Genomic DNA, 14,417 nt, shown 5'->3' on the forward strand with positions numbered 1-14,417 from the left:
GATGTTAATAAAAGGGACAAGATTAATTAAGTCAGATGACCCTTAAGTGTAGGATCGTTTTTCATTACATAGTACACATCAAAGCAAATGTCTCATCATTTTTAGTCAAGAGTCAGTTTATGTGCTCCAAGATGACTAATTTGTACTTACGATCCTAAAAAAAAAACAGACTGTCCACTTCCCTGACCATCAGCATATAGAGGGTACACAGTTACCAAGTAACACTTGAATGGCTTTATATCACCTAATGAAAGGAATTTAAAATGTGTTGTTTCACAGACAAATTCCTTCACCATCCTTCTCATTTACTTCAGATACAGGATTCTGGGTTTTGGCTCTTGTATTCTATGCACTTGTTATGTAATGCAGCCGACTTTTTTTTTTTTTTAGGCCTCATTGATATACTGCTCCAAAATATTAACTGAAGGAACAATACAATGGTTTATATTCAAATGTTAAATTTAATAAACAGAGTACACAGAAGTCTGGTTTTTCCTGATTTATTTTAAATAAAAAGCCTTCATCTCTCTGCAGCGCTGAACCTCAAAATTATACATTTGATCTACTGATCATAATCTGAAAAGAACTGCAAAGCTGGCCAAGTTTCATTGTTTGAACTAAAAGAGGGATCAGAGAATTAGATTTTGAAGGAACTTGGCCTTTTCACTACTTTAATGGTTTGCAAGAACGAGATGACTAAAAACAAAATGCAGATAAAGCCTTTGCTGTTACATAATACAAATGTCAAAATGCAAAATTAGATACAATTTTGTAACTGTCAAAAATATACAGATATTTCCATGCTCATGATGAACTAAGAAAAACCCCTAGCATTACCTCAGATTCCTGTCCTAGAATAAAATTCTAGTCAGCATGAGGATGTTCCTCACTTTGAGAATACTTACTAGGTTTTTAGAGTATTCTACAAGGTATTTGTATATTTATGAGCTGAATACCTTTTAAGTATGTCCCTTGAACATTTCCTGGTTCATTCTGCCATTCGATGATGCAGTCTGAGCTGCTGGACACCAGACACCATTCGATCACATATTTAAGAACGTAACTGTTAGGAGCAGTCCACCCTACCCACAGCTTGCCATCTTTAGGTAGTGTTCTAACATTCTTGACAGGAGCTGTGATGGAAGAAAACAGAAAAGTGATAAATATTGACAGTTCTTCCACTAGATATTCACAATAATAGCCATTTTGTCAAATGTGGATACTTTTGGGTTATTGTAATGGTGACAATCTAATAGAACCTAAGTAAATGTAAAAGCTATTTTCTGTAATTTGGAAGCTTATATCCGAATTTTTGTATCAGATCCAAAATAAGTGGTATTAGGTTGGATATTAGACTCAGCTTTTCTGTTCTCAAACACAATAAACTGCATTATTGCACAGTAAAGAGATACTATGTTTCTTTCAAAAGAAACAGTCTGTTTCAGAGAGAAATCAAACCTTGATACGCTTCAAAATTCCCATTCTAATCCTCACCCTCATGTACCTTACCAAGTACTTCCAGCTCCAATGCTACTGTTTGAAACACACCCTTAATTAGTTCATGTAATAGTTTTAGAACCTGTGGCCCTCCCTTCATGCTTATGCTAAAAGCAGCATCTGTCCAGGTACTTATTTTTTGCTTCCTATCCTGGTAGTGTTTGGACTGTCTAAGAGGAGGCTTGAAGTAAGGAGAAGCCAGCCTAGTACTTATTAGTACTGCACAATGAAAAGAACATAAAAAAAAGGAACATGAGAAGTAGGGAAACAGTGGAAGCAGATAACAAAGCAACCAGGCAAAATACTGAAAACATGGGAGAGTGAGACTGGGAGAAGAGAACAAATGGGCAGGGGGAGATCAGAAAGCAGAAGGAAGAAGAGCAATAGTGAGATGGTATACACATATGAACTAAAGGACGCTTGCTTCCCCAATCCTTTCTTTTTAAAAAAAAACATGCAAAACCAAAAATGCCTGCTATGCTAAGAAAAGAAACAATAGGGAATACAGTGCACAGTAGGTCAAAAAGAAAAGCAAAACAGCACACATAGCTTCAAATTAACCTGTGAGTACACAAATCTTCCCTAGTATACAAAGAGTACCATAATTATAAGGCATAAATACTTTAATAAAATGTTCACATAAAAGGTATCATTTTACAACACTGCAGATTTCTTACAACAAACGCCATACAGTTGCATTTGAAAGAGACATTACTGGGACACTAACCTTTTGAATTACTTGCTGGGATAAGTAAAACTGATGGAGGGGATGCCCCAACACTGTTCCGGGCAATCACAGTCACTTCGTAAGTTCCATTTGGCAGCTTTAATGTAAGGCTGGTGGTATTAACATTGTATTTCTCTGGTGGACTGGAGAGAGATGATTTAGCTCTGACAGTTACTTCATACTGCAAGATTACTCCATTAGCTTCAAACGGCTCCAGTACCTGTTGGAAACACATCTTTGATTATACTGATACTGAACAAATGTGACTTAATGTTTACTGTCTTTGATACATAATTTAAAAATATGGGAGAAAGAGAAGTTAAGTAGACTAAATAGCTGCATATTTAAGGAAAGCAGAAATAACCTATGTTCATTTCTGTAAAGCAGTGACTTCCAGAACTATTTCTGGTTTAAATCCTTTTTCTTGGCTCACAATTCTACCCAGTAGTTTAATAAAAACTATTGTGTAAAGATTGCAGAATGTGTGTTGGTAAAACCTGCATTTTATGTGGCTTTACAACACAATGACATAAAAGGAATTTAACATATTCAGTTGTGTTGAACCTGAATGCAAACCAGCTCAAGTAGGTTACTTTTATTACACTGAGAAAAATTGTTTGTGTTACAACAAGAGAAAATACTATGTTTTTGTGTAACAGTATCAGTTTTCAGTTAACTTAAAATCATTGAAACCGTGAAGTAGCACCAGTTTTCCAATTTTAAGCTAAATAATTTCAGAAGTGGCATGAGTTACATCAGAAAATGATGCCGTATCAATATCCATGTAAATTCACACAGGTTATGGCGTAACAGGGAAAAAGTTATAGTAAAAAGACAGCTAAATCAAACGTGACACAAAGTCTGCAGACCAAAATAAAGTAGGAAACGGGAACTGACCATACTTGCATTCACTTTCTCAGCTTTGGACTAATCAGCCAACTAGACACAGCAGCCCACTGCATGCAAACATACAGTACTATATTTAATAAATTTGGCCTCTATAATGTCTGTAGGCTTAATGGATTTTGCGGCTGGAGTATCCTTGCACTATCCCAGCTATCTACTGAAGTTTGTTGAGGTTAATTTTGCCACTTAAAAACTCATGTTTTTAAAAGGACGCTCAATTCCCGTAGTTTATCATGCTGCTTTACCTTCCACATCAGATGCACAGTCCAGGAAGCTGGTGAGTGAGATATATCAATGATCCTCCATATGGCTGGTCCTTTAGATGGTTCTGATGAAAGAAACAATGCTTAATAGTAGAAACATTTTTCTTTTATCTCTTTGAATTGATCCTTTGACTATCATTACATGCTTACTTTTATTTTTTTTTTAATAAAAGTATATATAAAAAGTGTTTCCTTAGTTCCTCAGATAATGCTTGGTATACTAAATGGAATACCTGTATGGAAAGATTTCCTGAGGGGATGAGCAAAACACCAGTTCTGTCTTAAGTATACAGTATCAAAGTAACTGAGAGTCACCATGCTGAGCTGCAACAACAGGCTGAAAATGACAGTGCTGAGTGAGGCACAACCTGTCCAGAGACACAGCCCTGCATATCTGTACCCTGCAAACCTTGCTATGGTCTGTAGCTGCAACACTCTCCCTACCCCTCAGTATCAAGTCACCTAAAAAAGGAAAGTGCAGAAAAGTTAACAAGATGGCAGATTTCTCCTGCCAGAATTCCCTAAGTTTCCTATATCCTTTACGCTAAAAAGAGTAATAAAACCGAAATACTTTTTTACAATTACTTTTACAATACAACACTTTTCTGGCACCAGCACTAGTTTCTGGCATCACTGCTACTAACTGTAGTTTTCACTACAAATTTCATTTCAAAGTAGAATTAATTGATCTATTAGAGTGCATAAAGCAATAAAAAGTGGCCAATCCTTTGTGAAGCCCTTAGCCCTAATAGAAAAAATGATCTTATAATGCATTTATGTTTATAAACTTGCTAGACTGTATTTTCTCTGGGAGTTCTTTCAGTACTTTTTTATATTAATCACTGTGAGGTTTTGGCTGCTTTATCTTCAAAAAACAGTATCAGATCTACATTGTACATGTGAAGCTTTACATCAGGAGGAAAGGAAAACTGGGAATTGAAGCAAAGGGAGCTCTTAACAGTGCTATTTGAGTACAGAATCACAGAAAGGTAGAGGCTAAATAGGACCTCTGAAGATCATCCAGTCCAACCCCCCTGCCAGAGCAGGATCACCTAGACCAGGTCACAAAGGAACACGTCCAGGAGGGTTTTGAATGTCTCCAGAGAAGGAGACTCCACAACATCTCTGGGCAGCCTGGTCCAGCGCTTTGTAACCCTCGCAGGAAAGAAGTTTTTCCTCTATGTTTAAGCTGAACCTCCTGTAAGTGTATCTAGGCATTTGCAAGAGGTGACCACACCTGTGAAGTTGTTTGTAAGCAAACTCAGAACAGAAAATTATGTCACTGTTAACTTATTCCTACAATAGCAAAAAATGCCAATAGATTAGCAAGAAATCCAGAAAAAGTGTGACTATCCTGTTATCCTTAGGAAGCATAGCTACAGGAATTTGTTTAAATGCTGTTCTACCAGCAGAAAAACAGACTATGTTTACATTTTCAGTGTGTCACAACTAATGGCACAGGTATTCCTCAAATGAGTTTGTTTTACTTTTAGCAAGAAGCAAAGCACTCAAGTAGAATGTTCTGATACCAACACAGATTTGGACTGAAGAAGATATCGTTAACACCTCTCAATGATCTCTTAAAGACACTAAAAGTCAACAATTCAGAGGAATGACAAAAGGAAAAGAGACCACAGAAAGGTAAGACACACATCAAAGCCTCAGGCTTTTATTTAAAAACAAATTAAAGGGCCAAATGCAGAGATCTAGGTTGTGTTTGTTTATACACTGGATGTATTTTTGTTTTGTTAATGGAAAATGTAAGAATCCACTATTGGAGAAAAGGAGTTTTCATATTGTAACAAAGAGATTGGTGTGATTTTAGTGTCAGTGTTCTGGTAATTACTGCTCGGTTATTGTTGTGCAACTTTATTTTGTACAAATTTGCAATTGCTGCAACAATTGCTAAGTCATGAAATGCTGCAAAACTAAACAGTCTAACAATTAAAAAAAATCAGTAACAGAAAATGCTAAACATACTCAACTAATGGTTTTGGCACAACTCAGTGTGGCAGAAGACAGTTTCTGCAATTAACGACAAACTTGCAGGAGAGCCTCTCTAATAGGGAGGTACTGCAATGAGTTCCATGAGCTGTGAAGTACGTAAATTCATAACACAGTGAACTGCTGTTTCTTTAATGACACAGTACAGTTCAAGCAATGTATGTGTTTACAAGCAACTGAAAGCAATCAATGAAGTTAAAAAACATGCTGTGCAATACTGTGGACAGATATTAGCAGAAGACATTGCGTGCAGTAGCAGTCTCAGTGACACTGTCCTGGAGAAGTATAAATGAGGGTGACACAGCACACCGGCAGAAAATAAGGTTCCATGGGAACAGACAATATCATCACAGCTGACTGGAGTATCACAAGGAGTTGATAAGTCAGCCAAGTTGATGAGACGGTGCTGGTTGTAACATGAACAAATTTGGTGCATGGCAACTATTCTGCCATGCTGAGGATATGGTCCACAAAGCAGTAAAGGCTGATGCTTGACTGAGGTTCTTAAGTACTTTTTTTTTCTGGGCTGTGAACTTAAAGCTTTAACTTAATGGCTTGCTATAGTTTGTGCATCTTAAATAGTAATCAGTTCGTAATTTAAAGTTTCATATATCCTGCTTGCAAAGTCCTTTTGTGTTAGACTAAACATGATCCAAATACTGCCCCCAAAGAGCTGATACTGTTAAGTTTGCCCCATTAAATCATGATAGCAGCAATTCAGTGTTCAACCCTACTGCAAAGCAACAGCATACTGCAAGTCCAGATCTACAAGATGACAACTCCAATGATTACGTCATCAGGAGGGAAATTGTAAGGAAAGTTATTTTTGTGATTAAATATAGCCAAAATAAAACCATTTCCCATATAGACTTAATCTTGCTTAATGTCAGTGGTTTATATATGGCATTCTCTTTCTTACATCTCCCACAGTGAAAACTCTATCAGTGATTCATAGCAAGACTCTCAATTACTGTACGTAGAATATTGCAAAAAAGTGGGTACAAGACAGTGCAGAGGCGGTTGTAAGTAATTCTGAGAAACAAGGAAGTGTTGTAGATGCAGAATACCTTGGGAAAAGGTAAGAGTAAACTGTAGTGTTTTATTTAGATGCTTCTGTGCATAAAAGGCTACACTTCCCATGTGCACTTTCTTTCATATCATTACTTCCGTAAGTTTGTGAAGAAGTTTATGTGCCATACATGATTTAAGATCTTCTATTTCATACTTACTGATGCTTTTTCACCTATGACTTTATCTAATGTCCTCCTAAACACAGTTGTTCATAAACCAAGGCAGTCTGTTTACAAAAAAATCCCCAAAAACTTTCATACAAGTAGAACAGCTTCTGTTATAGAGGATAACCTTCAGAACAAAAACAAAAACCAAAAACCCAACCCAAGCATAAAGCCAGCATCTCTTCTGAAAAGACTCTGAGAATGTAACTTCCTGTGAAGAAAGCTTTTCTCCTTACCTCCACAGCTTTAGCTATTTTCAGTAAGCACCTCTAGACTAGCCTCATAGGAAGCTATTCTCACGCGCCTTGGAATGTCTGGGTGTCCTGGCTTAGTGGGACAGAGTTTCAGAGTCAGTTTTCTGTTCAGGAAAACTGCAGTTTTGTAAGACTAAAACACTGTTTCATGGGAACAAAGTCAATAAAAACTTTATTATAGGTTTCAGCAAATACTGGTATGCAGGTTGCCGTAGTGCTCAAGGTCTTCAGGCAGTCTTGAGATAAAGTTGCAGAGGCTGGGGTAAAGGAAACCTAAAGGAGTCAATCCCAAGGTGACCCCAGGCTGACCACTTAATACTATTCATACCATCAATGTCACATTCACTATAAATCGGGGAGTTTGCTAGGGATGGTCCTTCTTCCTTCTGCTCTGCCTCTTCTCCCCTCCTGCTCCCTCTTCCGTGGCTGCCATCTTGAGAGGGACTTGTTTACCGGCCTAACCATGAGGCTTACTCCTCCTCAATATTGGCTGAGTATAACTCTGTTTATTTTATTATAACTTACTTATATTAGTTTTTATTATTATTGTTATTTTATTAAATATATTGCTATTTCAACCCATGAATCTCCTTTCCTTTTCCTAACCCTCCTCCCCAGGTGGAGAGGAGGCTTCAGGTGATAGAGCAACTGTATAAGCAACAACACTGGATCAAGTCAGTACTGAAAGTAACTCAGAAGAGCCTGGTTGCTTAAGTGATCAAACAACTCAAGTGAGGATACACAATTACAGCTGGCTGCTGTTGAACTGCTGAGCACTCACATTTTGAAAGTCTGTGACCTACTTTCATATACTACTTACTATCTTCAGTGGTGACCCCAGTTTTCTCTTCACTCCAGTCACTCCAGTAGCCTGCTCCGTCTTCCTTCATGCAACGAATTGAAAAAACATATTCTGTATAGGGTCTGAGCCCTTGAACACTGAATGAAGTTCTTGGTGATGCTGTATCTTCAGGAGGAACCTGTAAACAGAAGGAAGATTTTAGAGGCACTGGTCAAAAACTGTAAACCTGAGTTCTATCCTATTACAGCTCCTGTCCAAGAGGGCTCCCCACTGCATACACACCCAACAGCAACAACAGTTTTTCTTCCCTCTTATTTCCAAAAGCTTCAATTCTCAACCATGGTTTGGTAAGGCATCAGTCAGTTGTGTGCATTTAGCACGTGTAATACAACAGATACACTAGAATAGGTAAGCAGCTACCTCAGGACAGTCTCTCATATTCTGTTTTCTTTTTAACTAATTTATGTCTACCTCTCCTTCCTTCCCTTATAATTCCTCTACTTACTGATCTGTAATATCCCACTTCATGTTTCAGAACTTTGCTAGGTTATCTGCTTGATTATTGATTGCAAAATATCTGTGCTAGAAGCCTTGTATAAAGCTAGAGAATCCAGGATCACTGCTTCTACTGATACAGAACAATGTTTCTTAACTGACACTGGAAGTAGTTTGGAGTAGTTTATACTTTTACTCATTAATAAATTTATTTCCATAAGCTCTTTCCTTTTTGTCTTAGATCAGCAACTGAATGCCAGAAAATATTCTTACTGCCTAGGTACAGAAACAGATGTGTGATGTAGATAATAGACATATGTATGCACACACGCTGACTCCATCACATGTTATTCCACTTGCAATTAAAGGCTTTTTACAGTGAGCAAATCTGCAAGAGGAATGACTGCAGATTAAAACACACATGCAGAACACAGGAAGTTAATGCTGAGTGCAAAGAACTGACAAAATATTAATAGGTTAGTCTTTTAGCTGAAGTGGTCGAATTTTACCATAGCTAAGCAATCTCAGTTCCTCTAGAAGTTACTATTTCAATGGCTTTGTGCACATGTTAAGAGAGGCAAGGGAAGTTAAAAGGACTTAAGAGGACATTTCAATAGATCCTGGAGTTGCAGAATAAGCTGTATGGGACAGTGCTTTATAAAATACCAATAGAGGTGAGTTTAATAATTGATCTATGCCTCTAAAGCTTAAAAGTTTCCTCCAAAGGAATCCGCTGCATTAGTCACAAGCAGCTGCATCATGCTACCTGCTTCAAACACCATATTTTGTTAAGTTAGAAGCAGTCTTCCTTCCAACAAGTCATGAAATTCAGAATACTTTTGGGCCTATGTACTGAAACAAAAGATGGGAAGATCTTGACGAAGAGTGTGTTTCTGGAATTCTGCTGCTCTGAGAGAAGGCTTAAAGAAAGACAAAACTGAAACTATTGAAAATATATCCACAGTCCGATGTAGAAGAAAAAACTCCACAATTCTTGGTGACATGAAATACATGACAACCATGCTGTATAGGTACAGCAAGTTCAAAAAAGCATCCCAGCCACTGTACAGCGTTTGTCCACACTTTAAAATGACATTTAGATCAGTAGTTCGCATATGCATGGGAAGATGAAATTCCAATTACTCTAGATGTTGCATGTACAGAATAAAAACTCAAAATAAGCATTCTGTAACATGATGGGGAAGACAGCAGAGAAGTCCACAAAGACAATCTGTACTCCAGATTGTGCCAAAAAACTCTAGATCACACCTTTCATGAACAGGCCAGAAAAAAATACCTTGGGAGACCACATAAGCCTGAAGGATACTAAAGTGAATCCTCTGAACTGCAGTGAGGGAACTTCTTCTGCAGTTTGACAAATGGCTGGGTAACAGCAGAAAAGTGACAAGGGACATTACTGGTATTACCTGCATCCAGTTTGTGTCACCAATAATCCTATAGCGAATATTGAATTTCAGCTTCATCACAGCTGCTGAAATCCGATTCTCCCAGGAGAGCTTCAGAACAGTAGGCAGTATTCCTGAGTTGACTGATAAGTTGTGTGGAGACAGAGGTTTAACTAGAAGAGAAGGAGTCAGTCAACTCTACAGCTGTATTTTATCAATGCCTCTAGCAGTTGCTACACTAAGCTGTAACATCACCATTAAAGCCTTTCACATTAAAGCTCAAATGGCTGCTACTTCACACTAGCTTCTATAGCAGACTACTTAACAAGAGCTTGCTATCTGAACTGTGATAAAATCTCTCACTTTCTCTACCTTTGTCCAGCACAGTTCAAGTCTGTCAACAATATGTTGACAGTGTTGACTTTTATAGTGAAGAAACATTTATATATCAACTCAGCAATATGCACAGAAGCAGCAGTTATGTACTACTAATGCTTGATTACGAGGCATATAGTTACCGATCTCAATGGGATCAAGAACAAGAGGATCAGATTCAGCCTTTCCAAGAGCATTTTCTGCTTCTACCCAGACCTCCAGGTTAACAAAGAACTGTACGTCAAGAATAGTACAAGAATTATTTACATCTTCTGGTATGCAGTCGGGAAAGTTCTCTTGTGGCCTAAATAAAAAAAACAAACACCAAGGTATAGAGCAATAAGTTTGTGTTCCTTTAGAGAATATTTTTAGATCAGAGTGATCAGTATAGCTTGTATCCCCTCTGCCCATATCTTTGTAAGCAGCAGGGGTGGGAAGAAGAGGTGAAGAGATTAGAATGACTTGTTCAGCCACAAATGCATGACTGCATTAGAATAAAAGCTAGAATAAAATCTCTCGACTTCAAGTCACATATCTTCAAAAACAAGCTATGGTATTGTAATTATAAAGTTGTATATAAACATGACTTAAGTTTCAAAATTAAAGATCAAGAATTGGTACATTTTACTGAATGTATGGCTCGTAACTAGAAGCACATTCATGCATTAAAAGATACAGGCAGTATTATTTGCATACCCTTCAGTAAGTGTTACAGCTGCAACACATTTCTGTTCACCATCTTCTGCTACACTAACAGCAGATAGGGGCATCAGCAGATCTGCAAAGCATTAAGGTTTTCTATCTATACTTTCTACTACACTTGATCTACTTTGTTCTACTACCAAAACACTTTAGAAGAATGAGGCTGGTGGAAAGCTGTATGCAGTCATTCCTGTTTCCAGAGCACAGCAACAATCCTGTTCACTTCATTCTGAACTAAAAGAGACCACTTGAAGAGTTTAATAAAAATACTTAAGTTACTTGCTTTCACAGGAGAAATGCTTTTGCTGAAGCTTTCATGTTACGAATAATTGTGGACAAACACAATTGAGTTCCTAGGAAGTACAGAGTAGGTAATATCTCTGCAAAATCCAGTCACTATATATTGGTTTCTTCACTTACAATCATAGAATGGCTTGGGTTGGAAGGGACCTTTAAAGGTCATCTAGTCTGACTCTCCTGCAATCAACGAGGACATCTTCTGCTTGTTCAGAATAGGACAGTTACCACAGAAAAACAAAATATATTATTTGGGTCCAGCCACCTAATGATCAGATGTATCTTGCTCAAGTCACACTAATTATGTGTTTGAAGAACAGAAAAATATGAGATAGCTGTTACTCCATAAGTGCAGCAACGAAATTTCAAGTCTGACTTACAATTACTTCAAATGTAAACTTTTTAAACTATTCCCTTTCCCCCAAAAGAGACAGCAATGCTTCAGAAAACTGGATTTAAGTTAAGAACTCTTCAAAAGCATCATGGAATTTCAAGGAAGTTTAGTTTAGCCTCCAAATATTCTTCAAAAATATTAAGATGTCCTATAGAGGGCTACTTACCATCTGTACTTCAACCTGAAGTGAGTGGCAAGGAATGTATGCCTTCCAGGGTTCCAGGTACAAGTCATAGGATATGAGAGTTTTGACTCCTGACGCACAATGCAACTTAAGTTCTTAGGCTTCTCTGGAGGCACTGCACAGAAAGTTCGCAATAATTCATCTATACACACATTTAAATCCAGTAAGAATCATTCTAAGTGTCAATTTCAATGAACATCAAAATCACTTATAGTCAGATTTATTTCTAAAGGGGGCAGCTGAACTACTTTTTTTTTCTTCTTAAATTCAAATCATAGCATACAAAGAGTTTGTTTCTAACTCCTAAATTGATACTGTTTACAATAGTATAATGTACTTGAAGAATCTTATTTCTTTTCAAGCAGAATGCTTGAACATAACTACTTTATGAATCTTATAGTTTTGTTCTTGAATAGTTGCATTCAACTCAAACCTGTTGTTACTCACTGTCTACAGAATTTTTCTTTAACTGAGAGTTTGTAAATACATTAATTTTAAATACAAGTGCATCTCAAGATTCATATGTGAATTACAGCTGTTGAATGTTATCAGTACTGTCATTCAGTTTATCATCTTAGGATATTGTATCTGTCCTCACCTTTCCATATATTTTGCCTGTCACATCTGTTTCGGTATGATATTTATTCCTCAGAAGTTGAAACAGAAAACACAGTTTCTGTGAAAGCATTTTGTAACTCATGCTAGAACCACTTTAGTTTTAATTGTGAAGTCAAGCCAGCATTTTGTACGGACCATGCAAAAACTGCAATACCACTTGCCAACACTAGGGGAAAACTTAATCAATCAGCCATTCATACTCTTAAGGACACTTGAACACATTATAAAAACTCACCACCAACTAATTAAGAAGTAGCATATTAAATTATTTATGTTACTTTCTCAAGACCTCAGTCTTGTCTCAAAGGGCACTTGCTCAGAACTATGCAAGTGCTATCATGCTTTAACAAGGGAAATGTACAATCAGCCAAAGTATTTTCCTATGTATAAAAGTAGAGTAATTCTAGTAAGTTCCATCCTTAAGGCAGTTCATGTTTGCTGTAGTGATACAGAACAGACTAAATACTTCTCATTACACTAATGAAGAAAATATTAGTTTCATAGCATTATTATGAGAGCAGGACATAAAACGTTATTGAATTTCCCTGAACACTAAAACTGAAGCAAAAAAAAAAAAGTTAATTTGTTTCCTAGGATCCATTTCAGTTAAATTTACATCTTCTTTCTGTAATTTAAACCTTCCCGCTTTAACATTTTTCTGTTTCTTCTGTTGTTCTGTTTCTTCCTATTGCAACACTGAAATTCTCCTATTTTATTTTTAGAAAACTTTATTCTGTGCATATTTACCAGCTTTGATGGCATGTAATTTTACAGTGTTTTTACATAATAATTCAGGAACTGAGGGAACCAAAATAAGCACCTCAAAATGTGCACACTTTCCATTGTTTGTTTCTCAGAAGCTATTTTCTTAAGACCAGAATAAAAGGTATAACAAATGGTACTTACAGCCTATTGCAACTGAAATTCCATAAATGTTCTGCTCAATCTGTCCATCTGCTAAAATGTTGCATGTCAGAGGAGTAGCCAGTGAAGAAGTGTCATTAAACGTGACACTGGAAACTGTTCTGTTTATTTCACGATACTGCTCTTTAGGTACCACTCTATTTTTAATTTTCCAGATAATCTGATTAGCATAGATATTGCCAAAGTCAAGACAACTCTCATTCAAAATGCAGAAAGCTGTGAAATTGGAACCAAGGGCCAATACAGGAGACTCTGGGATGATATGACCACATGACTGTACAAGTCCACCTACAACTAAAAAAAGAAAGAACAGCATTTTTACTAAAAATAAGATGATCAAAATATTGCCTTGAATCAACAGCCATACTAAACATCTTTGGGATGATCATCTGCTACACAATAGAAGCAGCCCATGGTTTTAACTTGATCAGAGAGCCTACTACAATAATTCACTGGTGGCTTACTGCTTTAACAGCATGTAGTCTGATCATGACATGCTTTTATTTAGATACCTTTTGGCACATATGAAATTAAATTTCAGTTTGCTATACTGACTAGCTCCAGTGATGTCAGTGGAACTAAAGCAATCTTTCACTGGCCAAAGCCACTCTTCATTATCTGTGTACACAGCTGGGCAATGAATAGAAGCAGAAGTTAAATTAATTTAACATGCATTATTTTACCATAATATTAAGAGCATAATAATATAGGTCTCTCTATCCTAATACACCTTGCTTTCTGCCCCTGCCCCACACATATCTAGAAAAAAAAACAAGTATGTGCTTCAAACATCTAATTAAAGGAATTCTACAAGTCTCTTGTGTTTGAGACACAGAAGTCTTACCTTCAACAGAACAAATATTGAAGAGCAGATATAAGCCATGGGCCACCCAGTTCCACACAAAAAACATGCTGCACAGAATTCCTGTAACAGAGAAATATTTTTTTAAAAATTTAAACTATTACTCTTCACTTTAGATCACTGTCAAATTCAGATTTGTATTTGCTAACAATTTCTCAGGTATGCAATTTTCTTCCCTGAAGAAGATAGTATCTTCTCACTTTAGAGAAAGAATGGGCATATTCTTGCCATTTTACTCACCACTGTAACAAAATCCAATGTCTGCTTAAAGGTAGCTGGCAGTTTAAAGCCTCCTTAGTTACAATTTAAGAAATGCATCAGCTTAATGTTTTCAGGTCACGTATGGAACAAACTTCACTGATACTTCTGCAGAAGTTTCATTTAGAGGTTTTAAAGCAGAACCCTATGAATTTGATGATGGTTACCATACTTACCTGGCTTTCAAAGGCACTGATATAAACACTTCACACAT

The 14,417-nt window shown here is 36.9% G+C and overlaps 1 protein-coding gene across 1 annotated transcript in view; it reads right to left on the reverse strand.

Moving 5' to 3' along the window:
• Positions 1-13,994, reverse strand: part of IL6ST (interleukin 6 signal transducer) — a 19,929-nt gene extending 5,935 nt beyond the window's left edge. The window contains 10 exon segments of the mRNA XM_010192837.1: positions 137-244; positions 957-1,133; positions 2,225-2,444; positions 3,376-3,458; positions 7,707-7,866; positions 9,611-9,762; positions 10,108-10,268; positions 11,524-11,656; positions 13,066-13,377; positions 13,928-13,994. Of these exon segments, the coding sequence (XP_010191139.1) occupies positions 137-244; positions 957-1,133; positions 2,225-2,444; positions 3,376-3,458; positions 7,707-7,866; positions 9,611-9,762; positions 10,108-10,268; positions 11,524-11,656; positions 13,066-13,377; positions 13,928-13,994 (1,573 nt within the window).
• Between the last annotated feature and the right edge of the window lie 423 nt (positions 13,995-14,417).

This window comes from Mesitornis unicolor, unplaced genomic scaffold (assembly GCF_000695765.1).
Source record: "Mesitornis unicolor isolate BGI_N332 unplaced genomic scaffold, ASM69576v1 scaffold11309, whole genome shotgun sequence".
Classification (NCBI taxonomy): domain Eukaryota; kingdom Metazoa; phylum Chordata; class Aves; order Mesitornithiformes; family Mesitornithidae; genus Mesitornis; species Mesitornis unicolor.